This window comes from Ovis canadensis, chromosome 3 (assembly GCF_042477335.2).
Source record: "Ovis canadensis isolate MfBH-ARS-UI-01 breed Bighorn chromosome 3, ARS-UI_OviCan_v2, whole genome shotgun sequence".
Classification (NCBI taxonomy): domain Eukaryota; kingdom Metazoa; phylum Chordata; class Mammalia; order Artiodactyla; family Bovidae; genus Ovis; species Ovis canadensis.
Window position 1 is genome coordinate 137,655,372 of NC_091247.1, and position 19,702 is coordinate 137,675,073.

At 46.5% G+C, this 19,702-nt stretch overlaps 1 protein-coding gene across 1 annotated transcript; it reads left to right on the plus strand.

Annotated features, from left to right (window-relative positions):
• Positions 1 to 2,307: 2,307 nt before the first annotated feature.
• LOC138438175 (glycosylation-dependent cell adhesion molecule 1) lies at positions 2,308 to 5,206 on the plus strand. The gene is made up of 4 exons (XM_069586363.1): positions 2,308 to 2,423; positions 3,399 to 3,443; positions 4,240 to 4,464; positions 4,957 to 5,206. The coding sequence occupies exons 1-4, from the start codon at positions 2,360 to 2,362 to the stop codon at positions 5,085 to 5,087; spliced, it is 465 nt and encodes a 154-aa protein (XP_069442464.1). The 5' UTR covers positions 2,308 to 2,359; the 3' UTR covers positions 5,088 to 5,206.
• Positions 5,207 to 19,702: the final 14,496 nt, after the last annotated feature.

Here is a 19,702-nt window from a genome sequence, read left to right on the forward strand (position 1 = left end):
AATTTACCAAGCTGGAGCACTTAGCAAGTGTCAGGATCAGTGCTAAATAAATTGAGATACAGAAATAAACTATGGCTCCTGTCCTCAAAATGGTAATTGACCAGTGGGAGCAATCGATCAAAGCAGAGAATTACAATCAAGTGTGATAAATGCTAGACAACAAAGGCCTTTGAGACAGGGCCAGGAGATTTTGCTCACCACCGTATCGCCAAAACTTATAACACAACAGCTACTCAAGAAATAGTACTGGGATGGAATCACAAAAAGACGAAGATGTGAACTTTATCATGGGGACCACAGGGGTGTGGCAATTAACCAAGGGAATCGTCATGGTGAGAAGGTGGGGCTCACTCGAGGAAGGAGGTATCATTGATGTGGATTGTGATATAGAAGCGCAGCTGGCAGATAGAGGGACAGCTTGAACAAGAACACTCCAGTGAGCGAGGAGTAATTCAAAGGGCCAAGAGATAAAGTCAGAAAGGTGGAGCACCTAGAACACATGCCCAACGCATTTGGACTTTACCCTGTGATTGGTGGATGGTCATTAGACACTTTTGAGTAGGGAAGAGGGCTTAATTAATTCTCCAGCATTAGCACTAGAGTGGAGACAGACTGGACGCCAGAAGGGCAATGAGAAACAGTGAGAATTAGCCTAAGCTGGAGATGGTGGAGGCCTGAACCTGCCAATCATGAAGTGTGTTAGAAATCAAGCCCACAGGCTACAGACACGTACTGGAGAACACGGTGAACACCCTCCTCTGTCCCTGCCCTGTTTCCAAGTGCCCTCTAAGAGGGGAGGTGGCCCATCAGTGGGGGAAACTGGGGAGGAAGGGGAGGTGCGAGGCAGCCCAAGACAAACTGCCTTCACTTCACAGCCTCGCTTAGGGAGAGAGCAGTGCCCAAGCCATTGGAGGAGGACTGCTAGCCCCCTGGGCTCTTCCCTCCTGCAGCCAGAGAGAAGGGAAGGCCCTGGTTGACACAGCTCACAGCTCTCTGTGGTCCACAGGTGGGACCTTACCCTCCGTGGGACCCCCACATGCCCAGCAAGCCATGCTTTCTGCTGAGGACAGGAAGTTCAGTCACAGGGACAGCAGCCCTCACCTTCCTGGACATGATCCGAAAACAGGCTCCAGAGGGATCATCAAATCCTCCAGCCAGAGGAGGGCACAGGAGGTCAACCGGTTCGGTTCCAGGCCCAGGAACAGGCCTCAGGCCCTAGGTGCATCCCCCACCACCTCTCCAGATGCCTCTGGGAGTCCTGCTATTCCATCTCGTCTGCTTCTAGAACTACCAGCCCCTGTATGATAAGACATAGGGTCTAGAGTCAGACTAACATAGGTTCAAATTCACCCAGGTGTGTGACCTTGTGTAAGTTGCCTCACCTCCATGAATGTGGTTTTTTGTTTGATAAATAGCATATATTTTAACAACCATCATGACTTAAATAAAAGATCCCATATGCACAAACTCAAGACAATGTCTGGCATATAGCTGGAATCCCTATAAAAGCCTGGCCCTGGAACTTCCCTGGAGGTCCAGTGGTTAAGAATTTGTCTTCCAGCGCAAGGGATGTAGGTTCAATGCCTGGTGGGGGAACTAAGAGCCCACACGCCATGGGGCAAATTAGGCCTGTGCACCACAACTGGTAGGTCCATGTGCCTCAGTTGGAGAATCCACACGTCACAACAGAAGGTCCCGCATGCGATTAAGACTCAGTGCAGCAAATATATAAATAAAAATAAATATTTAAAAAAAAATCCTGGCCCTTTCTTTCCTGAATGCCTGGGGAGTGTTCATCTGTAGCCCCAGAGGATAGCCTAGCCCTTTCTTTATTCATTCACTCTGCTCATCTAATCTGTCCCTACTCTCCTGGGGAGATAGATATTAATTTAATGATCACTTAAACAAAAGTAAAATTTTATCAGTAATAAGTACCATGAAGGAGGGAAACTCACACCCTGGTAGTTACTTTGAATGTGTTTTTTTGTTTGACAGATAGCATATATTTTAACAACCATCATGATTTAAAGAAAAGATCCCATATGCACAAACTCAAGACAATGTCTGGCATATAGGGAGCCTGGGGCTGGCTCCCTTGGCACATTCCAGGCCAGGGGGAGTGCTGGCACCTTGCTTTCCTGTTAACTGGTTTCCCAGAAGTTCCAGTTCCCCAAAACATATGTATTCAGAATAGGGAAATGGGGAGGGGAAACCTGGTTTGTTCCCAGGTCCAATCCTGAACTAGGTTCCCAGAGCTGATCCCTACCCTCAAATAAATAAGGCCCCTGCCAAGCAGCAGCCTCCTCAGCAGCACCAAGCAGCCTGCCCCGGGGAAAACGGTTGCTGCTACAGCCCCACCATGAAATTCCTCTGCGTCTTGCTTCTGGCCAGCTTGGCCGCCACCTCTCTCGCCATCCTTAACGGTGAGTCTGGCTTCCATCAACCTCCCCCTGTTCCCTGGGGTCATTGAGCCTTGGCTGGAGAGGCCGCAGTGCTCCAAAGGCCTTTCCTTAATCCTTGTGATGTGTTGTGTGAAGAGGTCAGGAGATGCAGTCAGAACCAAACATTCACACCTGGATAAACTTAGGGATGGAGGCAGGGAGCTAGGACACGTGACCCCAGGAATCCTGCACCCTAGAAAACCTGCAGCTGGGGCCAGAGGGGCCAAACAGAACCCAAATCAGGGCAGACTATGGGTCAGCAGAGATTCAGATTAGATCCCAGGTTCAGATGATGCTGGAAACCCCCGGTAGAGTCACTACCCCTCCATGGAGCTTTCTGCTTTCCTCTGTACAGTGAGACCAAGACATAGACACACATACATTCAACAGCTATTTATTGAGCACCTAATGTATGCCAGACACATAGTTCTAGATGCTTGGAATACACTCTCAAAATACAGAGATATCGGTCATCATTGAGATTACACCCTAGGGGAATAAACCAACAGTAAGCACATTAACGGAGAAGACGATGGCACCCCACTCCAGTACTCTTGCCTGGAAAATCCCACGGACGGAGGAGCCTGGTAGGCTGCGGTCCAAGGGGTCACAAAGAGTCAGACACGACTGAGCGACTTCACTTTCACTTTTTACTTTCATGCATTGGAGAAGGAAATGGCAACCCACTCCAGTGTTCTTGCCTGGAGAATCCCAGGGATGGAGGAGCCTGTGGGCTGCTGTCTATGGGGTCGCACAGAGTCAGACACGACTGAAGCGACTTAGCAGCAGCAGCAGCAGCAAGCACATTAAATAAGGGCCAGTGTGTTAGAAGTGCGAAGGAAAACATAAAACATGGTAAGGGAGAGAAGAATGCTGGGGCAAAAGGGGCTGCATAAGAGCATCTCACATGTTAAATGTCTTCAGAACTTTGGAAAATTTAACTGTTTTATTTTTCAGAGCCAGAAGATGAAACCCACCTGGAAGCTCAGCCCACTGATGCCTGTAAGTCTCACACTGGCACCCTTTAAAGTAAGTCAGTGGTGGTAAAGGATTGTTCAATGGGTGACGAACAATGACAAATTCTCCATTTGAGAAAGAGGAGGAGCAGAGACAATCCCTTCTGATGTTGGATCTTAATCCTTCCTACAGCACTAACTGGCCAAGCTCTAGGGGCCAGAAGCTCTTTGAACAGCACTTCATGCTGGTTAGCATTGGAGATGGGTATGGAGACTACATCTCACATCTGAATGCTAGCAGGTGAGGAGTTTCAGCTCACCCTGAGGTGAGGATGCTTCTGGGGCTCCTCGGTCCCAAGCTCCCTATCCCACAAAAACCTTGAACATTGCAGGATTCTGCTTTGTGGATTATCCGTAAATATGGTTTAGTCTCAGGCTAACTTCCTACACACACACACACACACACACACACACACACACACACAATTTACATGGCAAAAGCCAGAGAAGGCAGACTCAAGCAATTCCCAAATGAATTTCAGGGGGAAAAAACTGAACCCCCTCCTATGTGCCAGACAATGGGACAGGGTATTTGCATAGTTATTCTCTTTTCACTAGGAAGGTAAATTTGCTAAAAGTGCAGTTCCTAGTCAAAGGCATCCAAAACCAGGTGCGTGTGGATTTGGATGCTGGCATGGGACATCAACCCTGCTGTATGATAACTGGGCAATGACTCAACCCTGGTGGCCACCAGTGTTCAGGCAGATAACAGAGCACTGACTGGCTACTCCTCACCATGAGCTCTTTCTCTACCCTCACCTCCTCCATCATCTTGGTCCCAGCTGCTCAGTTCATCATCAGCAACCTCCAGATCTCCACTGAGGACCTTTCTAAGGAGCCTTCCATCTCCAGAGAAGATTTGATTTCCAAAGAGCCAAATGTGATCAGATCTCCCAGGCAACCACAGAATCAGAATCCCAAGCTGCCTCTGTCCATACTCAAGGAAAAACAACTCAGAAATGCTACCCTTGGATCAGAAGAGACTACAGAGCACGCTCCCAGTGATGGTAAGAGATGGGGAAAGTGGAAAGGAGCTGGGCAAACAGTACGCAGCAAAGGAGGGTGGAAATGGTTGGGTTAGAAGAGAAAGGAAGCTGTAGCAAAAAGGAATGAGAGAGGAATTGAGAGAGTAGCATTGAAATATATACAGTACCATTCGTAAAGTAGACAGCTAATGGGAAGTTGCTGTACGACACAGGGAGCTCAACCTGGTGCTCTGTGACAGCCTAGAGGGGTGGGATGCAGCGGGAGGTGGGAGGGAGGGACATATGTATACCTATGGCTGATTCATGTCAATGTATAGCAGAAGCCAGTACAACCTTGTAAAGCAATTATCCCCCAATTAAAAATAAATGAAAAAAAATGTTAAGAAATGAAAGTGAAAAGCAAATCAAAGAACCCATTAGTTGCCTTTGCCAGCACTGTGGCAAAGTGTGGGGGAGCGGCGAGGGTGCAGGGCAATAGCTCTTCCCTGACTTTTCTCTCCTGATATTCCCCAGCATCCACCACAGAAGGAAAACTGATGGAGCTCGGTCATAAAATCATGAAGAATCTGGAAAACACAGTGAAAGAAATCATAAAATATCTGAAAAGCCTATTCCCTCCTGCCTCTGAAGTCGTGAAGCCGTAGTAATGGGGATGCCCACAGCCCAGGTGGGCCGCTGCCAGTGCCTGCAGCACCCACACCACTTGCCCCATCACCACCATCTCTCAGCTCCTCCAGTCCTTTATTAAAGCCTTGCATCTCAAGCCTGGCTCTGTGTTGGCTTTGTAGCACCAGGAAGGAAGGCCCAAGGCCCCCACTCTGCCAGGATTCTTCCTTTAGTCACCCCATTTGATTTTAAACTCCTCCTCCACCACCACCGGCTTCTCTGATGGTTCCGTCGATAAAGAATCCTGTCCGCAGTGCAGGAGGCCTGGGTTCAGTCCCTGGGTGGGGAAGATCCCCTGGAGGTGGGCATGGCAACCCACTCCAGTACTCTTGCCTGGAGAATCCTCATGGACAGAGGAGCCTGGCAGGCTATAGTCCATGAGGTTGCAAAGAGTCGGACATGATTGAGCAACTAACACATACTTACTTACTTACTTACTTACTTCCTCCTCAGTTTACAAATGTGTTCAAGTCTCCACATCCCAAAATATTCTTTGTGAAGTCTTGGCCCTTCTCTCCAGCTGCCCCTCCACCTCACACACCACTGCCACCAGGCTCCCTCACCCACCATGCCCACCTCACTGGCCTGTAGTCTACCTTGCCCACCCACCAGCCTGCAGCAACTGCTCTCCCAAAGCCCACTGAGCCCAGTGAAACTTGTGCCTGTTTCACAGTCCTGATGCTCTTCACTCTGTCTGTAGAACTGGACAGAAGATTCTAGAATGTTCTTCTCAGGGAGATGCTGCTCTGCCCTGGTTCTCCAAGCTCCAGGTTCAGGTCCCTGCACATTCTGTGACTGCATGCTGTGCTCCCAGGCCCCATCCAGTGCCTTCTCATTCCTTCTTCACTTTTCTTCCTCATCTATACCCTCATCTGCCAAGACTTCTGCTCCTACTCAGGGTGGGCGACTCCATCTATACACACAACAAACATCCACCAAGTGCTTCCTACGTGCCAGATTCATCTACAAATGTGTGCCAATCTCCCTCAACTGCAGCCAGTTTTCACTGTCAAGGCATATGGAACTCATTGTGGGGGAAAGAGCATGGGAAAATAAAGTAATACACCTCTTTTTTCTTGCAACTGGAGAGAAGACTCTTCACTCCAGGACAGATGGGATGACAGGAAGGGAGACGTGAGATAATAGAGCTTGTTCTTGGCATAGAGCTCCTAAAACCCTCATAACTTCCTAAGTGATGAGCACATTTAGGAGCATCTCTTATTCTAACATTTGGTCTTTGGCCACATCTATGACAGGCCCCTAAAACCCTTGTATATTCCTAAGTGATAAGGGCACTAGGAACATCTTTCATTGTATTGAAGCATCTCTGGGTGAGCTCCTGGATGGCAAACCATGGGTAGAAGCTGGGAATTTTCAGCCCCTCCCCCAACTTGTCCAGAGTGAGGGCAGGGCCTGGAAACGGAGTTAATAATTGATCATGCCTATGTGAAGAAGCCTCCATAAAATCCCGATAGTGCTGGATTCAGAGAATTTCCAGGTTGGGAACACATCCACGGACCAGGAGGGTGTGCAGCTCAACTCCATGGGGACGGAAGCTCCTACCACGGACCCTCCCAGACCTTGCCCTGTGTATCTCTCCACCTGGCTGTTCATCAGTATCTTGTATCACATCTTTTAATAAGTTGATAAATGTGTTTTCCTGAGTTCAGACATCAGGGCCATTATGTGTCCAAAATCTAGTGCATGGCTATTTGTAGGGTTTTTTTCAGGGCTAAGGAGGAGGCCAAGAAACTCTTAGTGAAGAGTTCAGAGTGCAAGAGAAAGATATTGTGGAAATGCCTCGTGAGTGCACAGAGGCTCTCCAGTACTGCTGCGCCTGCTCCTTGGGGAAGAGCCTGTCTGGTCAGTGCTCCTCTTGAATGTGGTCTTCAGTGGGCAGCTCATGGCAGAACAGGGGCAGAAAGCTAGCTTACTCAGTCAGGGCAGAATACAGTTGGAACACAAGAGGTGATGGCTAGGCATCTCCACAACAGTTTCCTCCTGACAGGTGGGGACACTGAGCTCAGCCAATCAAGCTGCTAATGCTTGCACCGCACATAGGAGAAACTCAGTGGTACCTGAGAAAGTAGCACCTCACCAGGATGCTCTCAGTCTATGCCATCTCTTTCCCAACATGTGAATTTAAACTCCAACCGAGAGAAACCTCCAACTGTTACCGAGTCCAAGCTCTCTGTGCTAGCCACATGACAGGCCAGTGAATCGGAGACAAGGTGTTGAATCAGCTCACCAAGAAGACGGCAGACTAATGTCTCAAAATAACCACCTTATAGGGGTCTGGATGCCAGGTTCTTTTGAACCCCCAGAGATGGGGGGAAGTGAGGAAACAAACCATGCTGCTGCTGCTGCTGCTAAGTCGTGTCAGTCATGTCCAACTGTGTGATCCCATAGACAGCAGCCCAACAGGCTCCTTTGTCCCTAGGATTCTCCAGGCAAGAACACTGGAGTGGGTTGCCATTTCCTTCTCCAATGCATGAAAGTGAAAAGTGAAAGTGAAGTCACTCAGTCATGTCCGACTCTTTGCGACCCCATGGACTGTAGCCCACCAGGCTCCTCCATCCATGGGATTTTCCAGGCAAGAGTACTAGAGTGGGTTGCCATTGCCTTCTCCATATAAAGGCCATTAATCTTGTAAATATCTCCTAGAATGGCAAGGAGAGGGTGTGGGGAGAGGAGAGGGATGAGTTAGTTTCTTCCTTCCTGCCATCTACATGTAGACGGGGTTCTGAACAAAGGCACTTTACTTTAACAGCCAGGCAAAGTGGCTGGATTCTGAGGCAGACCATTATGTATGATTATAATAACAAAAGCAATGGAAAGCAAGTTAAGGAAACAGTTCCAACCTGGAGTCAGAATTGGCTTTTCTCTGCAACACAATGGAGGATTTATTTGGGTGTCAATTTTGCCATAGAGGGATGAGGGCATGCCTACTATGTCTTCTCTCAAAGAGGGGCACTTAAGACATTTTGTCATCCTGCAATACGTAGAAATTTAAAATAATTCTGCCGGTAGTTTCAATTTAACTCAGATGTGACTACATCTATTTCTTTCCTGATTAATTCCCCTTCGTGTATGTTTCATCTTCTCAGTGACTATGTGTCCTGACGCCACAAATTCCTAGGTGTGGGCATGGGCAATACACACACCACTCAAATAACCATGGCTGTTTAAAAGTTATCTACCTAATGACACTCACACTGCTCCCACCAAACCACCTGGTCCTTTCCTCCCTCTTGCTAGGCAACTGTCTACACTAGTTCCCTGGGTCCATGCTCCCTCTAGCGGCCTCACTCCACTTTGCATTGTCAAATCTACCCCTTCGTCCTTCATCATCTAGAAACGAATATTGTGCTCCTTTCCAGTTCTGCCCTTAAAATCATTGAGGTGTGAAAATATTTCCTTTTTCTCTTCATACATCCCAAGCATACTCTCTAAAATCTCAACATTTTTCTCAAGAAAATCTTTTCCCCTAGTTTGAGCAATAGAACTTCCTTCTTTTTCTCCTTCCCCTTACTTGCTGACTTTTCTCACTACGAGGCCAACACTTGTATCTCACATGGACCCCATGCCTGCTTGATTTCCTGAATAAGTCTGATTTCTAGAGACAGAATGTTCCAGGTACAAGATTTGTTCATTTCTCTCTTATCTTTCATTTTGTGATAATTCCAAATTGAGTTTTTTTCCACTTTCACACACATTGGCATTTTCTCCATATTGGGGGTCCTGGTCTTTTTGTCAGCATGAGGTCCACCACACCCCTGTGGTTAATCCCACAGCAAGTTGCACAACGTCTGAATACACAGGGCCAACTTAATAAAGGTACAACTCCAAGCCAACTTGAAACTGTGTAGCAGGAAATAATTCTAGGAACCTGGGGACAGGCCATAAGCAAAACCCCTCCATGGTTCCTTCTGTGACCCTAAGTGAAATTCATAACAGCATAGATAATCAGGACCTGGGACACTCAACTGAGCATCACTTACTCATGCTCCTACTAAAGATGAGCACAAATAATCTGAAGTAAAATTAAGTTTCGTGCTCTGTACCCACATGGAACTGTGATAATTTCCTTCCAGCTTCAACTGTACCTATAAAGCTGCCGGCCAGAGGTAACTTCAGAGCCTGTTGCCTTTTTAAATCCACTGTACTGGGTCCTCACAGGCTTCCCCGGTGGCTCAGTTGTAAAGAATCTGCTTGCAATGAAGGAGAGTGAAGAGATGGGAGTTTGATCCCTGGGTTGGGAAGATCCCCTGGAGGAAGCCATGGCAGCCCTCTCCAGTATTCTCGCCTGGAGAATCCCGTGGACAGAGGAGCCTGGCGGGCTGCAGAGTCCATAGGGTCGCCAAGAGTCGGACACGACTGACGTGACTGAACACACAAACACACAGGTACTGGGTCCCTAAAGGCCAGTCCTTGATTTTACCATCAGGGCCATAGGAAGGCCCAGCATGTTGTCATCCCTCCCCGCTCTGAATCTGGTCTGTGGAGAAAGCACCCAGAGAACAGAGGGCAGAAGGGAGACAAAGTATCAGTTTTATTAATGACGGTTCCAGAGCCAGACAACAGCACTCTGCCCTCCCTGGCCAGCTGAGCTGGAAAGTACAATTGAGACAGGAGACTGAAAAGGGCCTCCTCTCCTTCCTGCCTGCCTAAGCCCCTGCACAGAGAGGGAAAGAGCAGACATTCTCAGGGGAGAGGCGGGGCGGGGAAGCCTATCCAAGTGTGTATGTTTGCATTAGGAGAGGGCAGCAGGAAATGGCAACCCACTCCAGTGTTCTTGCCTGGAGAATCCCAGGGAAGGGGGAGCCTGGTGGGCTGCCATCTATGGGGTCGCACAGAGTCAGACACGACTGAAGCAGCTTAGGAGCAGCAGCAGCAGAGAAAGAGACAGTGCTATTCAGGAACGTTCCTGTTTATGCATCAACTCCACTCCTGGGTGAAACATGGCCTGAGAAATGTTCTGCCGTACCAGCTGCCATAGAGTCTCATCCCACAGACACCGAGAGAAAAAGTTTTTCATCTTGTATTAGTTTTCTCTTTTTTGTTGAAGCATAGTTGATTTACAATGCTGTGTTAGTTTCCGGTGTGCAGCAAAGTGATTCAGTTTTATATATATAGGTATGTACATACATCAGTTCAGTTCAGTCACTCAGTCATATCCGACTGTTTGCGACTCCATGAATTGCAGCACGCCAGGCCTCCCTGTCCATCACCACCTCTCAGAGTTTACCCAAACTCATGTCCATCGAGTCAGTGACGCCATCCAGCCATCTCATCCTCTGTCATCCCCTTCTCCTGCCCCTAATCCCTCCCAGCATCAGAGTCTTTTCCAGTGAGTCAACTCTTCGCATCAAGTGGCCAAAGTATTGGAGTTTCAGCTTCAGCATCAGTCCTTCCAATGAACACCCAGGACTGACCTCCTTTAGGATGGACTGGTTGGATTTCCTTGCAGTCCAAGGGACTCTCAAGAGTCTTCTCCAACACCACAGTTCAAAAGCATCAATTCTTCGGTGCTCAGCTTTCTTCACAGTCCAACTCTCACATCCATACATGACCCCAGGAAAAACAATAACCTTGATTAGATGGAGGTACATGTATACATACATATACAGTGGCTGCACTTTGCTGGAGCAGCTGTGAAGAGATACCCCACATCCAAGGTAAGAGAAACCCAAGTAAGACGGTAGGCTCTGAGAGAGGGCATCAGAGGGCAGACAGACTGAAACCACAATTTCAGAAAATTAGCCAATCTGATCACATGCACCACAGCCTTGTCCAACTCACTGAAACTAGGCCATGCCGTGAGGGGCCACCAAAGATGGACGGTCACGGTGGAGAGGTCTGACAGAATGTGATCCACTGGAGAAGGGAATGGCAAACCACTTCAGTATTCTTGCCTTGAGAACCCCATAAATGGTATGAAAAGGCAAAAAGACAGGATACTGAAAGATGAACTCCCCAGGTCGGTAGGTGCCCAATATGCTACTGGAGATCAGTGGAGAAATAACTCCAGAAAGAATGAAGGGATGGAGCCAAAGCAAAAACAATACCCAGTTGTGGATGTGACTGGTGATAGAACCAAGGTCCGATGCTGTAAAGAGCAATATTGCATAGGAACCTGGAATGTCAGGTCCATGAACCAAGGCAAACTGGACATGGTCAAACAGGAGATGGCAAGAGTGAACATCGACATTTTAGGAATCAGCAAACTAAAATGGACTGGAATGGGTGAATTTAACTCAGATGACCATTATATCTACTACTGTGGGCAAGACTCCCTTAGAAGAAATGGAGTAGCCATCATAGTCAACCAAAGAGTCCGAAATGCAGTACTTAGATGCAACCTCAAAAACAACAGGAAGATCTCTGTTCATTTCCAAAGCAAACCATTCAATATCACGGCAATCCAACTCTCTGCCCTGACTACTAATGCTGAAGAAGCTGAAGTTGAATGATTCTATGAAGACCTACAAGATCTTCTAGAACTAACACCCCAAATAGATGTCCTTTTCATCATAGGGAACTTGAATGCAAAAGTAGGAAGTCAAGAGATACCTGCAGTAACAGGCAAATTTGGCCTCAAAGTACAGAATGAAGCAGGGCAAAGGCTAATAGAGTTTTGCCAAGAGAATGCACTGGTGGTCATAGCAAACACCCTCTTCCAACAGCACAAGAGAAGACTCTACACATGGACATCAACAGATGGTCTATACTAAAATCAGATTGATATATTCTTTGCAGCGAAAGATGGAGAAACTCTATACAGTCAGCAAAAACAAGACCAGGAGCTGACTGTGGCTCAGATCATGAACTTCTTATTGCCAAATTCAGACTTAAATTGAAGAAAGTAGGGAAAACCACTAGACCATTCATGTATGACCTAAATCAAATCCCTTATGATTATACAATGGAAGTTAGAAACAGATTCAAGGGATTAGATCTGACTGAGTGCCTGAAGAACTATGGATGGAAGTTTGTGACATTGTACAGGAGGCAGTGATCAAGACCATCCACAAGAAAAAGAACTGCAAAGAGACAAAATGGTTGTCTGAGGAGGCCTTACAAATAGCTGTGAAAAGACGAGAAGCAAAAAGCAAAGGAGAAAAGGAAAGATATACCCATTTGAATGCAGAGTTCCAAAGAATAGCAAGGAGAGATAAGAAAGCCTTCCTCAGTGATCAGTGCTAAGAAATAGAGAAAAACAATAGAACGGGAAAGACTAGAGATCTCTTCAAGAAAATTAGAGATCCCAAGGGAACATTTCATCCAAAGATGAGCTCAATAAAGGACAAAAATGGTATGGACCTGACAGAAATAGAAGATATTAAGAAGAGGTGGCAAGAATACACAGAACTGTACAAAAAAAGATCTTCATGATCCGGATAATCACGATGGTGTGATCACTCACCTAGAGCCAGACATCCTGGAATGTGAAGTCAAGTGGGCCTTAGAAAGCATCACTACGAACAAAGCTAGTGCAGGTGATGGAATTCCAGTTGAGCTATTTCAAATCCTGAAAGATGATGCTATGAAAGTGCTGCACTCAATATGCCAGCAAATTTGGAAAACTCAGCAGTGGCCACAGGACTGGAAAAGGTCAGTTTTCATTCCAATCCCAAAGAAAGGAAATGCCAAAGAATGCTCAGACTAACACACAATTGCACTTATCTCACATGCTAGTAAAGCAATACTCAAAATTCTCCAAGCCAGGCTTCAGCAAGACATGAACTGTGAACTCCCAGATGTTCAAACTAGTTTAAGAAAAGGCAGAGGAACCAGAGATTAAATTGCCAACATCTGCTGGATCACTGAAAAAGCAAGAGAGTTCCAGAAAAACATCTACTTCTGCTTTATTGACTATGCCAAAGCCTTTGTTTGTGTGGATCACAATAAACTGGAAAGTTCTGAAAGAGATGGGAACACCAGACCACCTGACCTGCCTCTTGAGAAACCTATATGCAGGTCAGGAAGCAACAGTTAGAACTGGACATGGAACAATAGACTGGTTCCAAATAGGAAAAGGAGTACGTCAAGGCTGTATATTGTCACCTTGCTTATTGAACTTATATGCAGAGTACATCATGAGAAACACTGGGCTGGAAGAAGCACAAGCTGAAATCAAGATTGCTGGGAGAAATATCAGTAACCTCAGATATGCAGATGACACCACCCTTATGACAGAAAGTGAGGAGGAACTAAAAAGCCTCTTGATGAAAGTGAAAGAGGAGAGTGAAAAAGTTGGCTTAAAGCTCAACATTCAGAAAACGAAGATCATGGCATCCAGTCCCATCATTTCATGGCAAATAGATGGGGAAACAGTGGAAACAGTGTCACTTTATTTTTGGGGGCTCCAAAATCACTGCAGATGGTGACTGCAGCCATGAAATTAAAAGACGCTTACTCCTTGGAAGAAAAGTTATGACCAACCTAGACAACATGTTCAAAAGCAGAGACATTACTTTGCCAACAAAGTTCCGTCTAGTCAAGACTTTGGTTTTTCCAGTGGTCATGTATGGATGTGAGAGTTGGACTGTGAAGAAAGCTGAGTGCCAAAGAATTGATGCTTTTGAACTGTGGTGTTGGAGAAGACTCTTGAGAGTCCCTTGGACTGCAAGGAGATCCAACCAGTCCATTCTAAAAGGAGATCAGTCCTGGGGGTTCATTGGAAGGACTGATGTTGAAGCGGAAACTCCAGTGCTTTGGCCACCTGATGTGAAGAGCTGACTCATTTGAGAGAACAGCATTGAAACATGTGTGTTATCATATGTGAAACAGATCACCAGTCCAGGTTCAATGCATGAGACAGGGTACTCAGAGCTGGTGCACTGGGATGACCCAGGGGGATGGGATGGGGAGGGAGGTGGGAGGGGGGTTCAGGATGGGGAACACATGTACACCCATGGCTGATTCATGTCAATGTATGACAGAACTACCGCAATATTGTAAAGTAATTAGCCTCCAATTAAAATAAATAAAATTTTTTAAAAAGAAAAGACCTTGATGCTGGGAAAGATTGAGGACAGGAGGAGAAATGGATGACAGAGGATGAGATGGTTGGATGGCATCACTGACTCAATGGACATGAGTTTGGGTAGGCTCTGGGAGTTGGTAATGGACAGGGAGGCCTGGTGTGCTGCAGTTCATGGGGTCGCAAAGAGTTGGACACGACTGAGTGACTGAACTGAACTGAACTGACTGATATACATACATATATATCTGTTCTTTTTCATATTCCTTTCCATAACAGTTTACCAAAGGATGTTGAATATAGTCCCCTGTCCTTATACAGTAGACTTTGTTGTGTATCTGTTTTATATAGCATGCATCTGCTAATCCCAAACTCCTAATTTATCCCTCCCCTACCCACTTTCCTCTTAGTAATCATAAGTTTGCTTTTTTACGTCTGTGAGTCTGTTTCTGTTTTGTAAGTAAGTCCACTCATATCCTAATTTAGGTTCCACATATAAGTGATGCCATACAATATTTGTCCTCCTCCTTCTGACTTATCTCGTGAGGTCCATCCATGCTGCTGAACTGGCATTATCTCATTCTTTTCTATGGCTGGATAATATTCGCTGTGTGTGTGCCACATCGTCTTCATCCATTCACCTGTTGGTGGCCATTTAGACTGCTTCCATGTCTTGGCTATTGTGAATAGCACTGTTATGAACACTGGGGTGCATATATTTTTTCAAATTAGAGTTTCCTCTGGATGTATGCCTGACAGTGGGGCTGCTGGATGGTGTGGTAGCTCTATTTTTAGTTTCTCAAGGAATCTCCATGCAATTTTCCATAGTGATTGCACCAATTTACATTCCTACCAACAGTGTAGGAGGGTTCCCTTTCTGTCACCCCTTCTCCAGCATTTGTTATTTGCAGATGATGGCCATTCTGACTGGTGTGAGGTGACACTTCATTGTAGTTTTGATTTGCATTTCTCGAATAATTAGTGATGGTGAGCATCTTCCCATGTGCCTATTGGCCTTCTGTATGTCTTCTTTGGCGAAATCTCTATTTGGGTCTTCTGCTCATCTTCTGGTTGGGTTGCTGATCTCTTTTGTTATTGAGTTGTAGGAACTGTTTGTATATCTTGGAAGCTAAGCCTTCGTCGGCCAATCACTTGCAGATGTTTTCTCCATTTTGTACGTTAGGTTTTCATTTTGTTTATGGTTTCCTTTGCCGTGGAAAAATTTATAAGTTTGATTAGGTGCCATTTGGTCTTGGGGTGTTTGTTTTTGGTTTTATTTTGGTTTTGATTTATCTTCTATGGCTTTGGGAGACTGATCTGAGAAAACACTGGTATAATTTATGTCAGAGAAAGTTTTGCTGAGTTCTCTTCTAGGTGTTTTATGGGGTAATCTTATATATTTAGACCTTTAAGTCACTTTGAGTTCATTTTTGTGTATGGTGTGAGGGAGCTGTATTCGTTTTCTAATTACAAATGACCACAAATGTACTAGCTTAAAACAACACAAATTTACCATCTTGTAGTTCTGGAGTTCAGAGGTGCAAGATGGGTCTCACTCAGGCTACAACCAAGATGTCAGCAGAGCCACATTCCTTTTTGAAGGCTCCAGGGGAGAATCCACTTTTATGTCCAGCTTCTGGGGGTCACCCACATTCCCTGGGTCATGGCCCCATTCTCTCACTTTCAAACCCAGCAACATCCAGCCAAGTTCTCACTTTGCTATCAATCTGTTTCTCTATTCTGAATCCCTCTTCCACACTAAGGTGCCTTATGATTTCACTGGATCCACTCAGATAATCTGGGATAATTTCACTGTCTTAAAGCCAGTTGATCAACCTTAATTCCATCTAAATCCTTATTTCCCCTTTGCCACATAATCTCAGATATTCACAGGCTCTGAGAAATCTCCAGTTCAAGAATCCCACGCTCCACCTACAACCTCCTGAGAAGTCCACGTGCATTCACCTTGTCCAGACCTCCAATCTACTGATTCTGCCATGATTTCCATGTAGCTAATGACTACATTTCCCAGACTTCCTTGCAGCTAGATGCGACCCTGTGACTAGACTGTGGCCAGTAGGGTATAAGCAAATATGACAAAGGCAATTATGGGCGAGGTCCTTGACAAAGGAGGAGTGTGTCCTCCCCTTCTCTCTTCTCCGCTTCACAATGACTGGAATGAGATGAGGGGTGGGCGTTGGAGCAGCCATCATAAACCACTAAGTAGAAGCCACATTAAAAAAAAAAAAAATAGTAGCAGAGACTTCCCTGGCGGTCCAGCAGTTAAGACTCAGAACTCCGCATGCAGGGGGCTCAGGTTTGATCACTGGTCAGGGAGCTAGATCCCACATGCCACAACTAAAGATCCTGCATGCGGCAACTACAACCTCGTACGGACAAATTGAAAAAAGGAAAAGTTGCGAGACAGAAAGAGCCTGAATCTTGACTATTGCAGAGCCACCACACTACCCCTGTTTAACTTTTGTTAAAGCTGCAGTATTATGACCTTATTACTGCATCTGAACTAGTATCTTAATATACTTGTCCACTTCATCTTGCTAGCTCACTAAATATAACCTCCATATAATCAATTATTCAAGCCAAAAACCTGAGTCAGTTTTGATTCGTGCTTTTTCTTCAGTCCTCACATCAATAAGGCTTTGAATTCTATCTCCAGGATATATCTTGACTTCCTCCCTCTCTCACCTTCTCCTTAGTTCCACCACCGTGATTCATCACTTGGATGTCAGCAACAGCCTCCTGACTAAACCTCTCTACCTCCACCCTTACCCCTTCCGAGCCACCCTCCCTTCAGCATTTAGACAAGTGATATTTTCAAGGTATATACCTAATCAGGTCAGCCAGTCTGCTGCTTAAACCCTTAAGTGTTCTCCAGTTGCACTTTCAGGCAGAATCCAGACCCTTTCCCTGGGCCTGCATGCTGCCACCTATATCTCCCCCCCACCTCATCCCGCCCCACTTTCCTACTCCATACTGCACAGCCATGCTGGCCTCCTTCGTGCGACACAGTGTTTTTCAGCTCAGAGCTTTCACCCTCATGGCCGCGCCCTCTGCTTAGAACCCCATTCTTCTTGCTCTTTGCTTTGCTGACTCCTGCTCATCCTACACGTCTCAGCTGAAACATCTCTTCTCAGGGAGAGCTTTCTCAGCTGCCCGACTCAGTGCCCAGCCCATCTCCCTTTCCACCAGTTACTTCTGTCACCCACCCCTGTTTATTCCCTCATTGTACTTACTGTGCTCCGACATTATTTATGTACTTGTTTACTTGTGTATATGGTTTCCACCTCAGGAACATGTAAGCTCCATGAAGCCTGAGAACTTGTCAACCATTAGCATTCACCGTTTTCTCCCTGGTGCCTTGAACAATAATAACTAGGCAAACAGTTGGAGTCCAACAAATGAGGCTGAATTGACTTCATGAGTGAATGGAATGAATGAATGACCGGATGAATGAGTGATGAATTTAGCCACTCCTTTCCCAGGAAAGAACAGGTAACAAACCAAGAGAAGCTGGAAGTGTTCACTCAAAATCCCATCCCCTGGGGAATAAGGGAGCAAAGTCCTCTAATGGAAAGAGGCACGGGGAGAGGGCTGCAGATAACGGTCTCCCTCCCTGAGAGTGGTTGGGAAGAAAAGATCCCGGGAAGGGCTGAGAAGCCTTTGCTCAGAGGTCCGGTGCTCGCTTCCCCAGCCTCTACAGGATTAAGGCAGATATGAGGCCACCTTCCCAGAGAACAAGGTGCAGCATCAAATGTACAGGCTCTGCAGCGCGGAAGCCTGAGGTTGCGTCTTAAGAAGGGCTTCTCAACACATGTACAGATAGTTGCTGTTGTTTAGTCTCTAAGTCTTGTCCATCTCTTTGTGACCCCGTGAACTGTAGCCCTTCGGGCTCCTCTGTCCATGGGATTTCCCAGGCAAGAATACTGGAGCGGGTTACCATTTCCTACTCCAGGGGATCTTCCCGACCCAGGGATCAAACCTGCATCTCCTGCATTGGCAGGGGAATTCTTTACCACTGAGCCACCAGGGAAACCTCTGTACAGGTAGGGGAACCCCAGAATCAGGACTTTCTTTTACTGGGGGTGAGGGAAGGATCTTTAAAAAGAACATCCCCCTCTAGACTTCCTACATAGAATCTGCAGTTCAATCACGGGGAGACAGGAGGGAGACAGAACACCTCCACAGAGCCTCCTGCCTGCACTCCCTCACCCAGTGAGACAGGAAAGCTAAGGCTTCTTTCTGGGTGTCTGGCCCAGGACCAGGACAGACACTGGTTCCCTCCACTGTCGGCTCCATCTCCCCTGTCCCAGGGGCCCTTCTCCTCCAAGGGGAATCACAGAAGCTTCCATTCATAGACTCCAATGCACAGTTTCAGAACAACGTAGGATCCCAAAGAAGAGTCCTTAAAGGTCCAACTCTGGGCCTAATGTATGGAGCCCCCAGACAGCCTCTGGGTACTTCCAGAGACTGAGATCTCCTTATACACATGCAGCTTCTTCCAGGTTTGGGCAGCTCTGCTTACAAGAGGGTCTTCCTCCCAGGCAGCTGAAATCTTTCTTTCACACCAGCGTCACTAGTTCAGGCTGGTTGTTCCCACGTGACAACCTTTGAAACATCTGAAGGCAAGTATCATTCTAATAATAAATGCTGCCATTTAATGATGCTTACCAGGCTAAACATTAGCTTACCAGGCTAAATGTTTACTGTGCTAAACATTTTATGTATATTATCTCATTCAGTCCTTGCTGCATCCCTATCTTGGAGGACTTATTGGTCCCATTCTGGAGATTAGGGGAAAAGCTTGAGAAGTAATCAGCCCAGGGTCACCCAGGTATTGGAAGAATCGGGATTTGTTCCAAGGCCAATCTGACTCCGTCCAAAGCCCATGCCCCCACTTCTCCTGTTATGCAAGGTCATCCATCCCTAACAGAGTTGTCTTTAGTCCTGGCTGGATGACAACAAATCCTTCAAGTGCTTCTTCTGTGAGAAGCTCAGGGCACCCATCTCCCCATCTGCTCAGAGAACTTCCACGTTCAATAAAACCCTTGCGATATCTAGTCTCAGACCTTCTTCTGGAGGCTGGAGAGTGAAAAGGGAAGCTCTGCTTCTGTGACAGCAGAAAATGGGAGTCTTTCCAAAAGTCCCCCACTGGGCCCCAGTGCCCCCTCAGTCCTCAAACAGCCCTGATGATCCACCAGTTTCCACTACCCCCACCTTCCTTATCACCTATCAACTCCCCTGTCTCCCAGGATTTGTCAGTCTGGCTCCTCCTTATCTCATGCCTCTTCTACCCTAAAGGTCCACTCACCTTTAAACAAACCCAGCTCCAATTTCCCCTCCTCCGGGAAGCCTTCTCCAGCTCCTTCCCCTTCCTCAGTGCTCCCAAAGCCCTCATTCTTCCTATTTCCAGCTTCACTGAGATATAACTGACATATAACACTGTATACACTTAAGGTGTACAATGTAATGACTTGAGATATATATATATATATATATATAAAATGAAATAAGTACCACAATAAGTTTAGTTAGCACATCCATCACCTCACATTGCTACAATTGTATGTGAGTGTGCACGATAAGAAC

Excerpts from the sequence above, each read along its gene's own strand:
- LOC138438175 (XM_069586363.1), top strand. The coding sequence starts at position 2,360 with ATGAAATTCCTCTGCGTCTTGCTTCTGGCCAGCTTGGCCGCCACCTCT. Across the intron at positions 2,424-3,398 it reads CTCTCTCGCCATCCTTAACG|AGCCAGAAGATGAAACCCAC; the intron begins GTGAGTCTGGCT and ends TTTATTTTTCAG. Across the intron at positions 4,465-4,956 it reads AGAGCACGCTCCCAGTGATG|CATCCACCACAGAAGGAAAA; the intron begins GTAAGAGATGGG and ends GATATTCCCCAG.